A 17,794-nucleotide genomic window follows, 5' to 3' on the forward strand; every position below is an offset into this window, starting at 1 on the left:
CCTGCTGTAAGGCATCATGGGAAATGTATTCCTTCCCCTCCAATCTCTGCTGTAGGGCATCATGGTGGGTGTAGTTCTTGCCTCCCACCTCTGTGGTAGGGAATCATGGGAAAGGTGAAACTACCCTCAATTTTCATTCTAGAGCATCTCAGAAAATGTTACCTTGGCCTTGTCTCTGCTGTTGGGAATCAGGAGAGGACGTAGCCCTAACCCAGTTTTTGTTGCACGATACCCTAGAAGATGTGATCTTTCCTTCCTTTCTTCCCTACTTTCTTTCTTAATTACCTGCCACGTTCCAGGCATTATTCTTCTAGATACTGCGAAGACAGCAGCAGTGAGCCGATAAAGGTCTTGCCCGTTTTGGAGGTTATAGTGGGGAGAGTTAGCAAAAAACCAAACCAGTGACTGTTCCTGTGAACCACTGCAGCATAACAAAATGCCCTAAAACTCAGTGGTGGAAAACCCTCACCTTTTTATTTTATGATTCTGTGGGGCAGGAATTTGAGCAAGGCACAGCAGGATCAGTGCATATCTTGCCCCACAATGAACTGGGGCCCAAATGGGCTGGCTTAAACAGCTGTAGGGGGGTGGGATGGTTCATTTGGGGCCATATATCTGAAACCTGGGCTCTCGCTGCTGGCTGGTGGTGTGGATCGAATTGTGTCCCTGTCCCCACTGAGAAATACGTTGAAGTTCTAACCCCTAGGAGGTACGAATGGGACCTTGTTTGGAAATAGGGACTTTGCAGATGTGATTAAGATGAGGTCACACTGGATTAGGGTGGGCCCCTAAATCCAATGACCCGGTGTCCTTATAGGGAGCGAGAGAGATTTGGAGCCACACGGCCACATTCACTGAGAGGAAGGCCATGTGATGACAGAGGCAGGGACTGGAGTAGTGTGGCTCCAAGCCCAGGAACACCCAGGATTGTCAGCAACCCCCAGAAGCTAGGATGAGGCCAGGAAGGATTCTTCACCAGCGACTTTAGAAGGAGCACATCTACTGCCAATACCTTGATTTCCAACGTCTAGTATCCAGAACTCTCAGAGAATAAATTTCTGTTGCTGGAAGCCACCTGCTTCGAAAGTTTGTAGTTACTTTGGCAGTCCTAGGAAATGAAAACAGCTGGGCGTCCTGATTCTCCTGCACATGACGTCAGCTGGGGTCGCGATGTCCGGGGTCGCTCCTTTGCCCACTTGTCTGGTGTCTGGGCTGAGCTGGCTGGAACATCTGGGGCTCTCTCCCCATATGGCATCCATGTTATGAATAGCGTGGGTGTCCCCAGGGCATGGCAGTCTCAGTGTAGGAGGACTTTCACATGGCAGCTGGCTTCCCCAGAGCCAGTTTCTTAAGCCTGGGCCCAGAACACGACATGACATAGCTTCCAGACCACCTTCTGTTGGCCAAAGCAGTCACAGAGCCACTCACGTTCAAGAGCTGGAGATGCCACCCCACCTCGTTAAGCCACCACAATGACCATCAGTGATGTGTGATTAGAGGAGGTCCTAAAAGGAAACCCTGTCCCTTACCTGCCCCCAGATACCTTGGAAGATGTCTTATCCTTTTGTTCATTAGCCATAGGGTGCTGGGGAATATAATTTTGTCTCTACGGGTTTGCCTCAGCAAGCATGGGATTCTTCAGTGTTGTGCCCCCAGAGTGCCATTGAGATGATAGTTGTGTCTTTTTCTCGGTGAGTCTGAAGGCATCCTAGGAAATATAGCCCAGCCTCTATCTCCTGCCACCAGGGCATCAGTGGAGATGTAATCCTGTCCTTATTCCTCACTGCAGTGCCTCCAGGGAGTTCCGGCCATCAGAGTAACCCTCCCATTCATCTCCTGTCTCAGAGCCCCCTGGGAGAGGCAGATGCTGCTCCTTAGAACAACAAAGTAGTCTTGACCTTTTGGAGCTCGGGAGAAGAGACTGGAAGGTGAGTGCTTGGGTGAGCGAGTTGGAGCCCACAAATCGATGTGGAGGTGGCTTTGGGTGGGAGTCTACATGGGATCGTTCCCAAGGCTAGGGCCTCAAATGCCTCGGTCCTGCAGTGTGACCCCTGATTCCAGGAAAGGTGCCCCCACCCCGCCTTCATCCTCCCAAAGATAGATGCTACAGAGACGGGAAGATCGGGCCTTGTTCACTGGTATAAAAATCTTTATTTCAGTATAAAATATTAAATAAAACAAATATTAATTAATAATAACAACGATGGTGCAATCTTACTAATATGACAAGACCTTTCCTGCTGGCCTCAGCCTATCTCCAGCTTTTCTCCTCTGGTTCTGCAACTCTGTGAGACAGGTATCTTGACAGCTGGGATGGCTGAGACCCACAGAGGGCGGCACACTGGCCTGAGGTCATACAGCAAATCTGCAGCGCTGGAAGCCGAGGGAAGGGCAAAGGGTTCCCCTGGATCCAGCCAGGGCAGGGGGAGTGTGGGCTTCAGGTCCAGAGGAGAGTGCCCCCCCATAGTCTGGCACTTATAAGCAGGGTGACGGTGAGGCTGAGGTGGGCAGGACCACGCCGGGGGGCACCCCCCGTGCGTGGCTGGCGATCCAGGACTGGATGGTTACAGCCGTTTCCAGAACAGCAGGAGACGTTGAGATGGCTCAGGCTGAAGGCTTCAGCCACGTGGAGACTTTGGCACCATGAGGGGGTTGCACAGCCTCTCACTGTATAGCTTGGGTTGCCCAGGCCTGAGGAGAGAGAAGGCTGTGTGAGCTCCTGGGGCTAGGCCTGGAATTCTCCCCAGGTGACATGCCACCTTGTGGTGGGTGCCACCTGAAGAAAGCAGCAGTTTTAAATGTGATCCCTCAGGCCCTTCCAGGGGAAGTGTGAAGTCAAAATTATTCTCATAATAATGCTAAAACAGGATTTGGCTCTTCCGCTCTTTTATGTGTGCAGTGAGGTTTTCCAGAAACCCTGGGATATGTGATCTTGCAGCCGACCGAATACAGAAGCAGATAGGAGGCTCCTGGGGCCCCTGGGTGGCTCAGTCGGTTAAGCGTCCGACTTTGGCTCAGGTCATGATCTCACGGTTCGTGAGTTCCAGCTCCGCGTCGGGCTCTGTGCTGACAGCTCAGAGCCTGGAGCCTGCTCTGGATTCTGTGTTTTCTTCTCTCTCTGCCCCTCCCCCTCCCCCGCTCGTGCTCTGTCTCTCTCTGTCTCTCAAAAATAAATAAAAGTTAAAAAAAACGTGAAAAAAAAAAAAACATAGGAGGATCCAGCTGTCTTCTATTAAGCCAGGCATTAAAGATATTTGCAAAACGGTAGCCAATGCCGGTCTTCTCATTAAATGTTTTCGTTGTGGAAAGTGGCATTAAAAATTTTTTTTTAAATAAAAAATATGTTCAGATGGGATGAAGTTTAATTTTAAAATAAATTAATAAAGACATCTCACTTTTCACTTCTAATGCTGTAAATATCTATAGAGATCATGGACACAAGTAATAGTTTTTAAGAGAATGAGGGAATTTTGAGATGAAAAACGTGGAGAACCACTGGAATAGAGAGACTGGAAAGGATGGCACAGGATGGGAGCCCCTGATGTCCGTAGGAAGTCCCACCCACTTGGGGAAGCCCCGCCCCCAGAGAAGCCCACATTTCTGTTGCTGAAACACCCATTTTCCTAACGGAAGCCCTAATTCCCGACTACACTTTGCACCCTCCCAAAGGAAGTCCTACCTTTTCCACAGGAAGACCCATCTCTGTCAAGGCGACCTCTAGCCCACAGCCTCCCACCCACAACTCTCCTTTCCCAGCCTCCTAGAGGGGCTCACCATTACTGCCAGTGGCTTCCAGACATTGACTCATGGGGCCACGGCAGGCAGTCAGGGAAGTCTCTTCGGAGGAACATCCATGGGTGCTGTTCCCCTCACAGCTGTAACACTGGAGGCCATTCAGAGGCAGGTTTTGAAGCTCCACAACTTGGAAGAAGACAAGGACACAGAAACCAAGGAAATTAGCACGGGGGTCTGGGCAGGTGCGGTGGAGGGGTGTCCCTCCATGTATTACCTCCCTAGAACTGTCAACTCGCAGCCTGAGATGTCTTGGAGCCACCTTGTGGTCAGGCATTTGAACGGCACTCTCTTCTGGCGGGTTCTTCATAGAACCTCTGAGAGAAATCCCACCTCCCGGCTCCTCCTGAGCCCCCATCTGGCCAGGCACTGGGCAAGCAGCTGTGGAAGACCACAGAGTCCAGCTACCCTGTCCAGTATGGTGGCCACTAGCCAAGTGTGGTTGTTTACATGGGCACTGAAGTTAGCTCGTATTAACTACAATTCAAAGTTCAGTTCACGTTTCAAGTGCTCAATGGCCAGATGAGGCAGTGGCTACCATATTGGAAGGCACGGATATAGAACATTTCCATCGCTGTGAGAAGTTCTGTTGGACAGTACTGGTTTATAACACGAAGGAGCTGGATTACACTGGAGGGGAGGGACAGGGACACGTTTCCCCGAGGACCATACTTAAAGCAGAGACTTAACAAATGAGAAGTAGCCAGCTAGGCAAACTCCCGTAGGCGAGACGTGTTCCTGGAGGAGAGGGTACTGCATGTGCAAAGGCCATGAGGCAGGATGGAGTTTGGATCAGTGCAGACTGTGAGGCAGACAGGTGCTGATCACATAGGGCATAGGACGGCCTTTGGATTTTATTCTGAGAGCAAGGGGAAGTCGCTGCAGCGACTTGAGGAAGGAGGGGCCCATGCTTGCTCTGGTTTACAGTTTTAAGAAATCACTCTTGCTGCTGTGCTGGGCACTGACTGTAGGGTGCAGGAGTGGAAGCAGGGGGGCCAGCAAGGTTACTGTAACAATGTAGGCAAGGGCTCCAGGTGGCTCAGACCAGGGAGGTGAGCAGTGGAAACATTCTAGGAAGCATAAAGCATGGGTCTTGGTAAAGGTTTGACGGGCTCATCGAATTCCCACACAACCCATCTTTGAGGACGGAGAGACCTAGAGAGGAGGGGTGGCCTGCGAGTGAGTGGCAGCAGCCTGGGTACACCTCCCTGCCCCGACCCCAGGCTTCGCGTGGCGCGCGTCCCTTGCCCCTCACCTGGACCCCCGTTGCATTTGGTGGTGTTACAGCACCGCAGGAAATGGAAGGTGTGGTTGTTGTGGAAGCCGGTGGGGCCCGGGCAGCCAGGAAGGTTGCCACAGCCGCGGGTGTGGTGCTCATCCCTTGGACTGCCTGTAGGGGGCAGAGGAGAGAGATCAGGCTACTGGCCCGGGGCTGAGACTGGGTTTGCCCAGGGCAGCAGTCATCTGCCCGGTTCCTGCTTCGTGGTTCATTACAGGACCCTCATTTTATTTGGGGCAGCCATTATCTAGCCAAAAGACACATTTTCCACCCGCCACAGGTGTAGTCATGTGACTGAGTTCTGGCCAATGTGATATAAATAGAAAGATTTTATGGGACTTCCAGAAAGGAGAACCCTCACGAAAGGAAAAGTGCCTATTTTTTGGTCCCTTTTTCTCATTCTTCTTCCTAGAACTTGGACATAAGGTCTGGAGCTCTGGCAGCCATCTTGGACTATGAGGCAATCTTGAGAATGGAAGCAGAGAAGAGAAGGCATCTGGGTGCCTGGTGACTGTAGAATTATCCTAGTGGCCCAGGACTTCGGATCACTAGACTTTTGTGTGACACAATTAACTTTCTGCCTTGCTTAAATGCTTGTTATTCTAGGCTGGTTGTTAAGTGCAGCCTTGGGACGGGACAAAGCAGGGAGGAGGAGCTGCTGGTAGGTTGGGGCTCACCTTCCAGGGTCCGGTGGGTCACCACCTCCAGGCACTGTTCTCCAGGGCTGCGGCATTGCAGGCTCTGGACCCAGCCTCTCTCACAGCTCAGGTCTGATGAGGCGCAGGAAACACATTCAAGGTAACGGCTTCTGGTTCGGGGAAAGGTGGGAGGCCGACCTGTTTGGGGAGGGGCGGGGTGAGACTCCCTGGGAGAGTCCCGGAGATCTAGTTCCCTTGAGGACTCGCTTTAGCGTCAATTCCTCTTCATCTCACCCTTCAGCCAATCATCAAAGCCCTGCCCATCCCACCTCCTGAATCTTTCTAGCATCCATCCCCTCCTTTCCAGCCCCATGACCAGGTCAGACCGCCTTCAACACCAGGTTTGTCTTTGGCCTTCTGGCTTCCATTCTTGCCCCCCAACCCCACCAAGTGCACCCCCACACAGCCCTAGAAGGATGCTTCTAATTTTTTTTTTTAACATTTATTCAATTTTGAGAGAGAGAGACAGAGCACGAGCAGGGTAGGGGCAGAGAGAGAAGGAGACACAGAATCTGAGCTCTCAGCACAGAGCTTGGAAGGATGCTTCTAATACTTGAATCCGACCCTGCCTCTGCTCTGCGCAAAACCCCTCCATGGCTCCCCGGTGCCCTCAGAATAAAATCCAAGCTACTCAGCACGGCATTCAAGGCCCATCAAAGTCTGGGTCCTGGCCACCTCTCCTGCCTCATCGCCCTCCACTAGCTCCTCAGGCTCTACCCCTCCACAACTTCCCACAGCCCCTGAGTGTACAGGCAGAACACGCTTCCTTGTTCCCTACTCTCCCTGGCTCCTCCTACTCATTTTTCAGGCATCGTCTCAAATTTCACCTCCTCTAAGAAGTCCTCCCTCACCTCCCAGGCCGGATCAGGTGCCCCTCTGGGGTCCCCTTCCAGCCACGCCCACTTTAGGTCCTCCCTGGGAGCCCCAGCGGGTAGGTCCGGGGTGGGGGGGGGGGGGGGGAGGGGGGGCTGTCTGTCTCCATCATTATCTTGTCCCAACACCACCCAGCACAGGGCCAGGGCCAGAGAAGATATTCAATAAATATTTGCTAAATGAATGAATCAACAATTGATCAAAACTCTGCTATCGTTCCCTGTGGTAGCCAGTCTCCGAGCCCCCATAACCCCTCGCTCCTGGTATGCGTGCCCTTATAGGGGCTGACCTGTATAACTAAGAGGAATATTGCGGAAATGATGGTGTATAACTCTTGTGCAAGATCGTAAAAGGCACTGCAACTCCTCCCTGGCTCTCTCTTGGATTCCTTGCTCTGGAGGGGATCCAGCTATCACATTGTTAGGACACTCAAATTCTCCGCGTACTCGTCTACATGGCGAGGAACTGAGGCCTTTTGCCCAAGTCACGGGATCACATCGTCCGTGAGAGTGAAGCTCCCTTTGGAGCCAGCAGTCACCTTGGCTACACCTGCATGAAAGATCTAGAATCATCTGTGCAAGTTACTTCCAGATTCTTGACCTTCAGAAACTTTGTGAAATAATACACGCTTAATTTTGTTTCGAGTTTTGGGACGATCTGCAATGCGGCCACAGATAATTAATACACTCCCCAGTTGTGTCAGGGATCCAAGCCTCACTTGATCGATCTGTGAAAACTCGGCCTCTCACCCCTTCTGGTCCAGGCCAAGAGGATGAATTATTATTATCCTGGAAACACCATAGCCATTTCCTCTGCCCAGGCCTTGGCCCACACCATTCCTGAGCCTGGCATGCCCTCCCCTTCCTGACCCCAAACATCCAAGTTGAGTTGGGGCCAAGTCTTACATAAGAGAGAGGGCGGTCTCAGCCCCTCTCTCAACTGGCAGGCCAGCTGCTGGAATCAGGTGAATCATTTACATCCAAAGCCAAATCTTCCCCAACCCTAAAGAAAAATAACTAAAATTCCAACGTGAACTTTCATGAAAACAACAACAACAACAAACACCATTGGGTTTGATTGCTGTCACCACTCCCATACCACCCTAGGGTCCCCTGGTGAACTTTTCTATCTTGTTCTTCTAAATGTGGGTGATCCCCAGGGCTCTGTCTTGGGCAGTTTTCATTTCTCACGGTACGCGCTCTCCCATGGCGATGCTATTCATTGACCTGACTTCATTTCCATGTGTCTGCTGGGAACTCACTCCAGGCAGGACTTCTCTCTGAGCTCCACATCTGTACACCCAACTGCTTCCTGGAGGCCCCCTGACCATCCCTCAAACACCTGAATCGCTACGTGCCCCAAGGGAAGCTCTCCATCTTCTCTAAACTGGTCCGTCGCTCCTGAATTCCACATCTCTGAGGTGGCCCAGTTCTTCAGTCCCCCAGGGCAGAAATCTGGCAGGTTCCTTGATCCTCTGCATCTAGCATCAATTTGGATACCTCTAGTTGCCCTGTCTTCTAGTTCTTTAATCCTTTTGCCGCACTGCACACATCTTTTAAGCACATCTATTGAGCTGTTAATTTCAGTCACTATTCTGTATTTCCTGTTTGACTCTTTTAAAAAACGGGACACCAGATTTCTGCTAAAATTTATCCTATTCTCTATTTTTTGGACTCTGTTGGTCATGGCTTGCTTATTTATTTATTTATTTATTTATTTAAAAAAAATTTTTAATGTTTGTTTTTGACAGAGAGACACACAGAGTGCGAGTGGGGGAGGGTCAGAGAGAGAGGGAGACATAGAACCCGGAGCAGGCTCCAGGCTCTGAGCTGTCAGCACAGAGCCCGACGCGGGGCTCCAACTCACAAACGGTGAGTTCAGACCTGAGCCGAAGTCGGACGCTTAACGGACTGAGCCACCCAGGTACCCTGATTATGGCTATTTTAAATTTCCCTGTCGGGGCCCCTGGGTGGCTCAGTCCGTTAAGCGTCCGACTTCGGCTCAGGTCATGATCTTGCGGTCCATGAGTTTGAGCCCCGCGTCGGGCTCTGTGCTGACAGCTCGGAGCCTGGAGCCTGTTTCGGATTCTGTGTCTCCCTCTCTGACCCTCCCCCATTCATGCTCTGTCTCTCTCTGTCTCAAAAATAAATAAATGTTAAAAAAAAAAAATTAATGGGGCGCCTGGGTGGCTTGGTTGGTTAGGCGTCTGACTTCGGCTCAGGTCATGATCTCATGGCCCGTGAGTTCGAGCCCCGCGTCGGGTTCTGTGCTGACCGCTCGGAGCCTGCAGCCTGTTTCAGATTCTGTGTCTCCCTCTGTCTCTGCCCCTCCCCTGTTCATGCTCTGTCTCTCTCTGTCTCAAAATAAATAAACGTTGAAAAAAAAATTTAAAAAAAAATTAAAATAAATAAATAAATAAATAAATAAATAAATAAATTTCCCTGTCTAATAACTCTACTATCTGAATCGTTACGGGTCTGTTTCTACTGTTGGATTTTTCTCTTGGTTTCATGTTAATTGGTCCTTTTTATTTTCTTCGGGGTACCTTGTAAGTTTTGATTAGATGCCAGACATCACAATGAAAATTTGTAAAGGCTCTAAATAATGTTATTTTCTTCCCAAGGGGGGTAGGTTTTCTTCCTGCTGACGATCAGATGGAGGCATTTTTAGGGCTGGTCTATTTCAGTTTTGCCCTTACGCCTCGGGTGTGGACTGAGAGGAAAGCGTGGGGTGGTTACCAAGGCCTCTCTCTCTCCAACTTGGCAACTTTGGTCTTTTCAGCATCATATGCCTGCTGGAATCTTTGCTCAGTTCTGTAATTTCCCAGATACTATTTTCTGCTGAGTTTCTTGGAGTTTCACCCTATGCACATACAGCCTGCCAATGACTTAAAAGAAGTTTGCAAATCTGGGGACTCCCTTTTCTGTGGTTCCATGTGTTCCAGGATTTTACCTCTCATTTTCTAGACACTCTGGCAGCCCTAGACTCTGACCCTTGTCTTCTCAGCCTAGTGATGATCTCCCTTATTTGGGTTCTATTTCCTCTCCTCAACAGTGAGTTGGAAAGTATACCCAAGGAAACACCCAGCTTGTCTGCATAACTCAACTTCTGTGCTTCCCTTATTTCAAAGATCGTAGCATCTCAACTTCCTCTCTTCATTTGCTGCTCTCCAGTGACCTCAAATAATTATTTATAATTTGCCCAGCTTTTCTGGCTGTGACTGGCAGATTAGTCCAATACATGTGATCCCATCATGACCAGAACTGCAAACCAACCTCCATGTCTAATCCATCACTAAGTCCTGCTCATCTACCTGCTAAATAGTTCTTTTTTAAAGAATATTTATTTATGGGAGCACCTGGGTGCCTCAGTTGGTTGAGCAGCCGACTTCAGCTCGCATCATCATCTCTCGGTTCGTGAGTTCGGGCCCTGAGTCAGGCTCCGTGCTGACAGCTCAGAGCCTGGAGCCTGCTTCGGATTCTGTGTCTCCCTCCCTCCCTCTCTCTCTCCCTCCCTCGTTCATGTTCTGTCTGTCTCTCTCTCTCTCAAAAATGAATAAAAATTAAAAAAACTTTTTGTTTATTTATTTACTTATTTATTTATTTATTTATTTATTTATTTATTTAGAGACAGACAGCATGAGTGAGGAAGGAACAGAGAGACAGAGGGAGAGAGAGAGTCCCAAGCAGGCTCCACGCTGTCAGCACAGACCCTGATGTGGGGCTCGAACTCACAAACCTCGAGATCATGACCTGAACCGAAACCAAGAGTCAGATACTCACCAATGGAGTCACCTGGGCGCCCCCTCTGCTAAACAGTTCTTCAATCCACCCCCCTTCTCTCCAGCTGCATGGCTGACATTCTAATCCAGTCGCCCTCTTCTTCCTCTGGACAGCCTCAGCCAACTCCAAGTTGGACTCTCCTCATCTACTCTCCCTCCATCATTGCTTCCCTCTGAGGTCAGAATAATTTGTTTAACAATCCAAATCTGATGGTGACACTCTCTGCTTAAAACCCTTCCATGACCTCCCACTGTTCCCCAGATGGTCTATGCTCCTCACCACAGCCTGGAAGGCCCTGTGTAATATGACCCTGCCAGGTGCACAAGCTCCTCTTGCCGCAGCCATGCTTTCACCCACCTTTGTGTCTGTCGCTCTCCCCAGAAAACCCTTCCCATTGTCTTTTTAATAATCTGACTCCTACTCATCCCTCAAGATCCAGCCTAGTCATTGCTTCCTGTAGGAAGACTTCCCTGACCTGAGTCCAGTATTTCCCCCTAGGGTCCCACAGCCCCAACGCTTCATTCCTCCCAGCCCCGATCACTCTGGTGTCTGTTTCCTTTATCTCAGCCTTGAAAGTTCTGGACTATGCTTCCCCATCTGACCCCTCTGATCTGTTTCCCCATCCTGGCGCTGACTAATCTTAGCAGTCGCTGTCTGGTGATGGGTCTCTCACCACCACTCCCACCCCACCGGACTGTAAGCCCAGTGGTAAGGCCCAAAGCTGTCCCGGTCACCTCTGTATCCCCAGTATCACATAAGTACAGGATGGGGTTTAACCAACTATTCCATTCACCGCCCGCAGGATAAAATGGCCTTAGAAATGGGGCTGGTATAGTTTTACTACTTACTAAATTACTGAATTGACAGCTGCTGCCCCAAGCTTGCTGGTGGACCCCTGGCCACTCCCAACTCTCTCTTTATTCATTTCCTTAAAAAATGTTTTTTGTAATGTTTATTTATTTTTGAGAGAGAGAGACAGAGAGCATGAATGGGGAAGGAGCAGAGAGAGAGGGAGACACAGAATCCGAAGCAGGCTCCAGGCTCTGAATTGTCAGCACAGAGCCTGACGCGGGGCTTGAACCCACGAGCCGTGAGATCATGACCTGAGCTGAATGCTCAGGTGCTTAACTGACTGAACCACCCAGGCACCCCCTCCCCCCAACTCTCTCTTTAGAACCCTGTGCTCCCAAGATTCATCAGCTAAGGTGGGAGGGGGGTGCTCCAGGAGGCTGTTCTGACTGGTCAGTGCCTTATGCATCGACTGATATTGTTAAATATTTTGAATATTATCTGCAATTAGAATTAATTGAGTCTACTCCATTATTAGTGCTTTCCTTGTGCAAATCTAACAGCAAGATGATGCTAGTGTCCCTTCCCTGAAAATAAACATCTGATTCAGTCCCCGCCAACAGATGGAAGTTTGAGGTCAGGATGGATGAACAAGAAACAGTGCAAACGAAGGTGCTCTGCTTAACTGACGTCATTGTGACTGGTCTGGACTTAGCCAATTTCCTTCCTCACCGGGTCCAGAAAGAGGAATCGGCATGCATGACCAAGCAACATGGATCCGTTGCTTCCTACCCTCTCCTGTGGGAACTTGAGCCTTTCTAAGCCTTTTTGTTAGACGGGCATTTGCATGGGGGCTGGTGGGGACAGGATCAGGAGAACGACGAGTTTGAGTCAGAGAGACGGTGCGGGGGGTCAGGGATGGCAAGGGCTGCCCAACTCACCAGCTCTGGGTCGGTTGCACAAGTCAGACCCACACACGGCCTCTGTAAGAGTGATGATCTTCACGCCTGTCCGGTAGCTCATGGTCCTATTGCTTTTCTCTGGGTGAGCACAGCCTCTCTCCACCACCTCCAGCTCGTCACCTACTGTGAGGAATGCATCTCTGTCACCCCAAAGGCTCCACTGGGCCCAACCGGCCTCTGATACTCCTGGTCATATGGTCACCCACTTCCGGGGCTGACCTCTTCTCTTGGGACCAGCTGTCTCCCCTCTCCCCCTCCCAGCACAGAGAACCTACTCTCTCTTAGGGACAACACTGTTGTGGAGAACTTCTGGATCCATCTACCCCTCCTGCCCAGCTTAGCAGTGAGATGCCTCTAATAGGATTTTTTTTTTTTTTTTTTTTTTTTAAGCAGGCTGCATGCCCAGCGCTGGGCTTGAACTCACTATGCTGAGATCAAGAGTCAAATGCTCCACCAACTGAGCCACCCAGGCTCCTCTCTAATAGGAATTTTTAAAGGAAAATGTTACAAGCTTGCCAAATACTATAAGAGAGTGATATAATAAATATTGTGTATCTGTCACCAAACTTTATAAAGTATTAGCATTTTGCTGTATTTTGTTTCAGATATTTTTGAAAAGGAACTTAAATTTAAAAGATACATTTAGGGGCACCTGGGTGGCTCAGTCGGTTAAGCGTCCAACTTCAGCTCAGGTCATGATCTCAGCCTGGGAGTTCGAACCCCGCGTCGGGCTCTGTGCTGACAGCTCAGAGCCTGGAGCCTGCTTTGGACTCTGTGTCTCCCTCTCTCTCTGCCCTGCCCCTGCTCATGCTCTGTCTCTTTCTGTTTCCAAAATAAATAAAAACATTAAAAAAAATTTTTTTAAAGATACATTTAAAGTCTCCTGATCACTCCCCCACATCCATTGCCCTTATGCCCTGCCCAGAAGCAATTACTGATACAGACAATTCTCACACTAGGTGTGCCTAACATACTGTTGTTTATTTGGACAGTGTTTATTGTATATTGTTACATACTATTTATATTAAAAGGTATCATACTCTGCAACGTGCTTTTTCTCTCTCAACCTTATGTTTTTGAGATGTATCCACTTCAATGCCTACGGCTCTAGTTCCTTCATTTAAACTGCCTGCAGCATTCCATTGTGTGCTTATGCTATGTTTCTCCTCTGCTGATGACTAATCTGTATCACAGACATCACTGCTGAGAACCTTCTTATACACGTGTCTCTGGGCACGTGTGTCCAAGGTTCTTCGGGCTTTCTATATTCCTAGGAGTTGAACTGCTGGCTGTGGGGTATGCTAATCTTCACTTGTAGGAGATATTGCCAAATTGGTTTTTGCGGGGGATGCACCAATTCCCCCCCCCCCCCCCCCCCCGCTATTAACAGGGTCTGCAGCCTCACATTCTCATCCATTCTTTGCTTTGTCAGTGTTTCGAATGCTTGTCAATCTGGTGGGTGTGAAATGGGGTCTCCTTGTCTTTTTCCTTTGCACTATCCCTGATTACTGGTGAAATGAAGGTTCTTGGCCACTCGAGTTCCCTGCAGGAACCAAGTGCGGGAATCTCACCTTCCCACATGCGCATGACGGTGGTCCTGCAGAGGTCCTGGCCCGGGGCACACTCTTCCACCTGGCACTTCCCGGTCCTCCCACACAGCATGCACTGCAGGCCCCAGGAGGCTGGGGGAAGAAAGAGGAGAGGTAAGATTGTTATAGCTCCGTGCCAGGGCCCCCCCCTTGCCCCTTCATGCCCCAATACCGGGACCAAGTCTCCAGGCCCTGTGCACTCAAGTTTATGCTCCGCGTTTGGCCCCACCTTTAGTTCCAACACTGGGTTCAGGCCAGCTGCTTCCAGTCTATCTCTAGCCCCACGTTGTATCTACGTCCCCCTACCCTAAAGTTCTATCCCCGCCCACAATACCTCTCTAAAGTCCTGGCCCTGGCTCATTTTCCCTTGAATTCTGTACCCACGCGGGGCCAATCCTGAAAGTCCAGTCCTCACCCTCTGTCCATCTGGACCGTCTAGCCTAACTGCAGTTTAGGTGTTTTCCCCCACCGCACCGGGCCTCGGTCTATTCTGCCTCTCAAGTCCTCCGACGGGCGGTCTACGCTCACCCTACTGCAGCTGATCTTTGTTCTACCCCACTTCCCCGTGCCTTCCACCAACTATCCCCCAGTTAACGACCCCAAACTCTACTCTTTTCCCAAAGTTCTCTCCCCCACCATCAGCCCAGGCCAAAGTTCTAACTCCGCCCACCAGACCTCTGGAGGTTCTAACCCCCACTACTGTAGCCTCGGTCTAAGTTCTCTCCCGGCTCACCGTGAGCTCCTCCCCGGAAGCGCTCTCCCCGCCCACAGGCTCCTCCCCCAAAGCTCTCTCCCCGCCCACAGGCTCCTCCCCCGAAGCTCTCTCCCCGCCCACCGGCCCCTTCCCCGAAGTTCTCTCCCCGCCCACCGGCTCCTCCCGCGAAACTCTCTCCCCGCCCACCGGCTCCTCCCCCAAAGCTCTCTCCCCGCCCACAGGCTCCTCCCACGAAGCTCTCTCCCCGCCCACAGGCTCCTCCCACGAAGCTCTCTCCCCGCCCACCGGCCCCTTCCCCGAAGCTCTCTCCCCGCCCACCGGCCCCTTCCCCGAAGCTCTCTCCCCGCCCACAGGCTCCTCCCACGAAGCTCTCTCCCCGCCCACCAGTTCCTGCCGAGGTTCTAGCCCCGGCCCGCTAGCGTGTCCTGTGGTTATAACTCCGCCCACTAGCTCCGCCCCAGCTCCTATCCCCGCCTACCAGGCCTCCCCTGCAGGGGGTCCCTTCCTCACCCCAAATTCGCACTCCCCTGGAGTCATTACTCATTCTTGGCCACGGATGATCCGGAGAGCTTTTCGGGTTATTCAGTGTCGAACCACCCCGCAACCCGCGTTCCCGCCCCGCCTTGACTCAGTTCCTTCTCAATTTCCTCTCGCTTTTCAACCCTCTCCGGTACATTTCCGGGGGAAAAGAGTAGAGAGGGTAGCGTCGGCCAGGGGATAGTGAAAGCAAAGGTCCTCGAGGCTCGAGGGACAAGCCCTGGATCCCAAGCCCCTGCCTCCGCGACGTTCGGCCTCTCTAGACCTCTTGTAAAATGAAGCGCCGTCCTCCCTGTCTTTCAAGCGGCTGGTCGGTGGGGGGAGATCCGACAGCGTGGAGAAGTCTGCGCAACGTTCCTGCTGCGGGGTCAGAATCCCACTTACTCAAGGGCTGGCTGTGTGACCTCGGACCGGTTACTTAACCTCTCTGTGCCGGTTTCCTTCTCTGAAGCAGGGCTAAGACTAGTCCAGCCCGTCCAGTTTGAAATTGCAAGGAAAGCGCTTAGAAGAGCGGCCGGAATAAAGAACGCACTCACTCAACGGTGGCTGTGGTTAACTACACGCCTTCGCTCGACTAATAATTGCCTGAGCACCTACTGTGGGCCAGGTACGGTGCTGTGTGCGGCTGCAGACAGCAGAAGGATTATTATTTGAGTGTGTGCGTGTCGGGGGGGGTGGTGCTGGAGACTGAGCCCTCGCCCTCCAACCCGTCGAACTCTGAGCCCACCGCCCTCCCCCACCCTCTCCTCTAAGTTCAAGACCCAGCTCCCCGCTCAGAGGTTCCGGCATCCAGTCCCTACCTGGAATGCAGGTCTGAAACAGCAGCAGCAGCAGCGACAGCAGCAGCGGGCGGCCCATGTCTGGTGGCAGCAGGTCCTGTCGGCGGCCTCCCTGCACCTCTCAGTCTGGCCTGGGGAAGGAGACACTTTTGTGGCCCCGGGGCTCCTCCCAGAGATTTTGCGAAAGAGCGAGTCAGCCCCAGATGCGTGGGTGACTCCCTCTCCTCCCCCCAAACCCCTCCTCCTCAAAAACTTCCTTTGCCAGGGCGCGGCCGGCCAGGAGTAGGGGGGCTGGCTCTGCTCTGACTCATGTGTAGTGGTCACGGGCCGTCTCCAGTCAGCCGAGGTGCAAATTCCAATTCTCCTGCTTCCTGCTATGGGGCCTCGAGCGAAGGACCTCAGCGGGCCGGTTAAAACTCCTGATGGGACATTTGATCATCAGTTACTGTTGACGATTTCTGTTAGTTTTGTGAGAAGGGATAATGGTGTTGTGGTTATGTGGGGAAATGTCTTTATCATTAGAGATGCACGCGGGAATATTTGGAGGTGGAATAATGTAATGTCTCTAATTTGCCTTAAAACACTTGAGCCAAAAAAGTAGATCTTGCTGTTATGAAAATGGTTTTGCGGTTATGCGAGAAATTGTTCTTAGTTTTTAGAGACGCTGACTTAAATATTTAGAGATGAATGTCATTGATGTCTGAGTTTACTTTAAAATGCTGTAGGAAACAAGAAAGGCAGAATACTTGTATCAATTATATCAGGGTAACCAGGGTAACTGACTTGCCATTCTGTCTCCTTTTCTGTGTGTTTGTAATGGTCCCTAATAGATTTTTTAAAAAGCAAAATAGGGGTGCCTGGGTGGCTCAGTTGGTTGGGCGTCTGACTTCGGCTCAGGTCATGATCTCCCAGTTCGTGGGTTCGAGCCCCGCGTCGGACTCTGTGCCGACAGCTCAGAGCCTGGAGCCTGCTTTGGATTCTGGGTCTCCTCTCTGCCTCTCCCATGCTCATGCTCTCTCTCTCTCTCAATAATAATTAAATGTTAAAAAAATGTTTTTTTAATAAAATCACATGTAAAAGATGAAACAGTCCAGTGTCTCCATCTCGGGGTGCTTCTGACCGACCAATCAGAGCAATTTAATGCAGGTGGAATGTCTAAAGTAGTTGCTGGTCCCCAAGGAAGTCTCAACAAATTCCTTCAACATTTACCAAGGACCTACTTTGTACCAGGCACTGGTCTGGGAACTGGGGACACAGCAGGAAACAAAGCAAAGTCCCTACCCTTGCCAATGGGGAGTAAACATGTGTTGTTTAATCTACGGTTGTCAGGCAGTGATAAGGAAGGTGGAAAGCGAACCGTGGTGAAGGAAGTGCAAGGTACAAGTGAGGCATGGTTAGTTTAAGTGGGGTGATGCGGAAGAGCTTCCCTGAGCAGGTGGCCTGTGAGCAGAGGCTGAATGTGGTGAGGGCAGAAGCTGGGTAGATGGTCCAGGAAGAGTTCCATGGAGGGGCCGCAGGCAGTGCAAAGGTCCTGAGGTGGGAGTGTCCTGGTGGGATCAAGAACAGGAGAGTGGCCAGTGTGGCTGGAACAGAATAAGGGAGGGAAAGAGGAGCAGGCAATGAGTAAGTAGCACTCCCTCTACCGCTCTAATAACAGGTATTGCATTATTATTCTTACTAATTCATCGAAGCCTTAAGGTAATAATTTTAAGGTAAAGTAAGAAGAGTCACCCCAAAATCCTACCTTCTAAGAGGCAGCAGAGCCTAGTGTTTGTTTTTTTCACATTTATTTATTTTTGAGAGACAGGGTGAGACAGAGTACACGTGGGGGAGGGGCAGAGAGAGAGGGGGGCACAGAATCCGAAGCCGGCTCCAGGCTCCGAGCCGTCAGCCCAGAGCCCGACGCGGGGCTTGAACTCACGGACCGCGAGATCGTGCCCTGAGCCGAAGTCAGGCACTGGTCCTGCTGAGCCACCCAGGCGCCCCTCCATGCCTGCCT

General features: G+C 51.1%; 1 protein-coding gene across 2 annotated transcripts; it reads right to left on the reverse strand.

The window, feature by feature from the left end:
* Positions 1-2,119: 2,119 nt before the first annotated feature.
* On the reverse strand, positions 2,120-16,100 carry PLAUR (plasminogen activator, urokinase receptor). Of its 2 annotated transcripts, none has more exons than XM_053210341.1 (7): positions 15,817-16,100; positions 13,747-13,857; positions 12,155-12,295; positions 5,749-5,907; positions 5,048-5,182; positions 3,775-3,921; positions 2,120-2,691 (listed from the first exon to the last, which is right to left on the reverse strand). In XM_053210341.1, exons 1-7 carry the CDS (start codon positions 15,872-15,874, stop codon positions 2,438-2,440), a joined length of 1,005 nt encoding a protein of 334 aa, XP_053066316.1. In that variant the 5' UTR covers positions 15,875-16,100; the 3' UTR covers positions 2,120-2,437. The 2 variants fall into 2 exon arrangements, with proteins under 2 accessions (XP_053066316.1, XP_014926246.2); XM_015070760.3 differs by having other exon boundaries at positions 12,155-12,298; positions 15,817-16,091.
* Between the last annotated feature and the right edge of the window lie 1,694 nt (positions 16,101-17,794).

The sequence above is a fragment of the Acinonyx jubatus genome, chromosome E2 (genome assembly GCF_027475565.1).
Source record: "Acinonyx jubatus isolate Ajub_Pintada_27869175 chromosome E2, VMU_Ajub_asm_v1.0, whole genome shotgun sequence".
NCBI lineage: Eukaryota > Metazoa > Chordata > Mammalia > Carnivora > Felidae > Acinonyx > Acinonyx jubatus.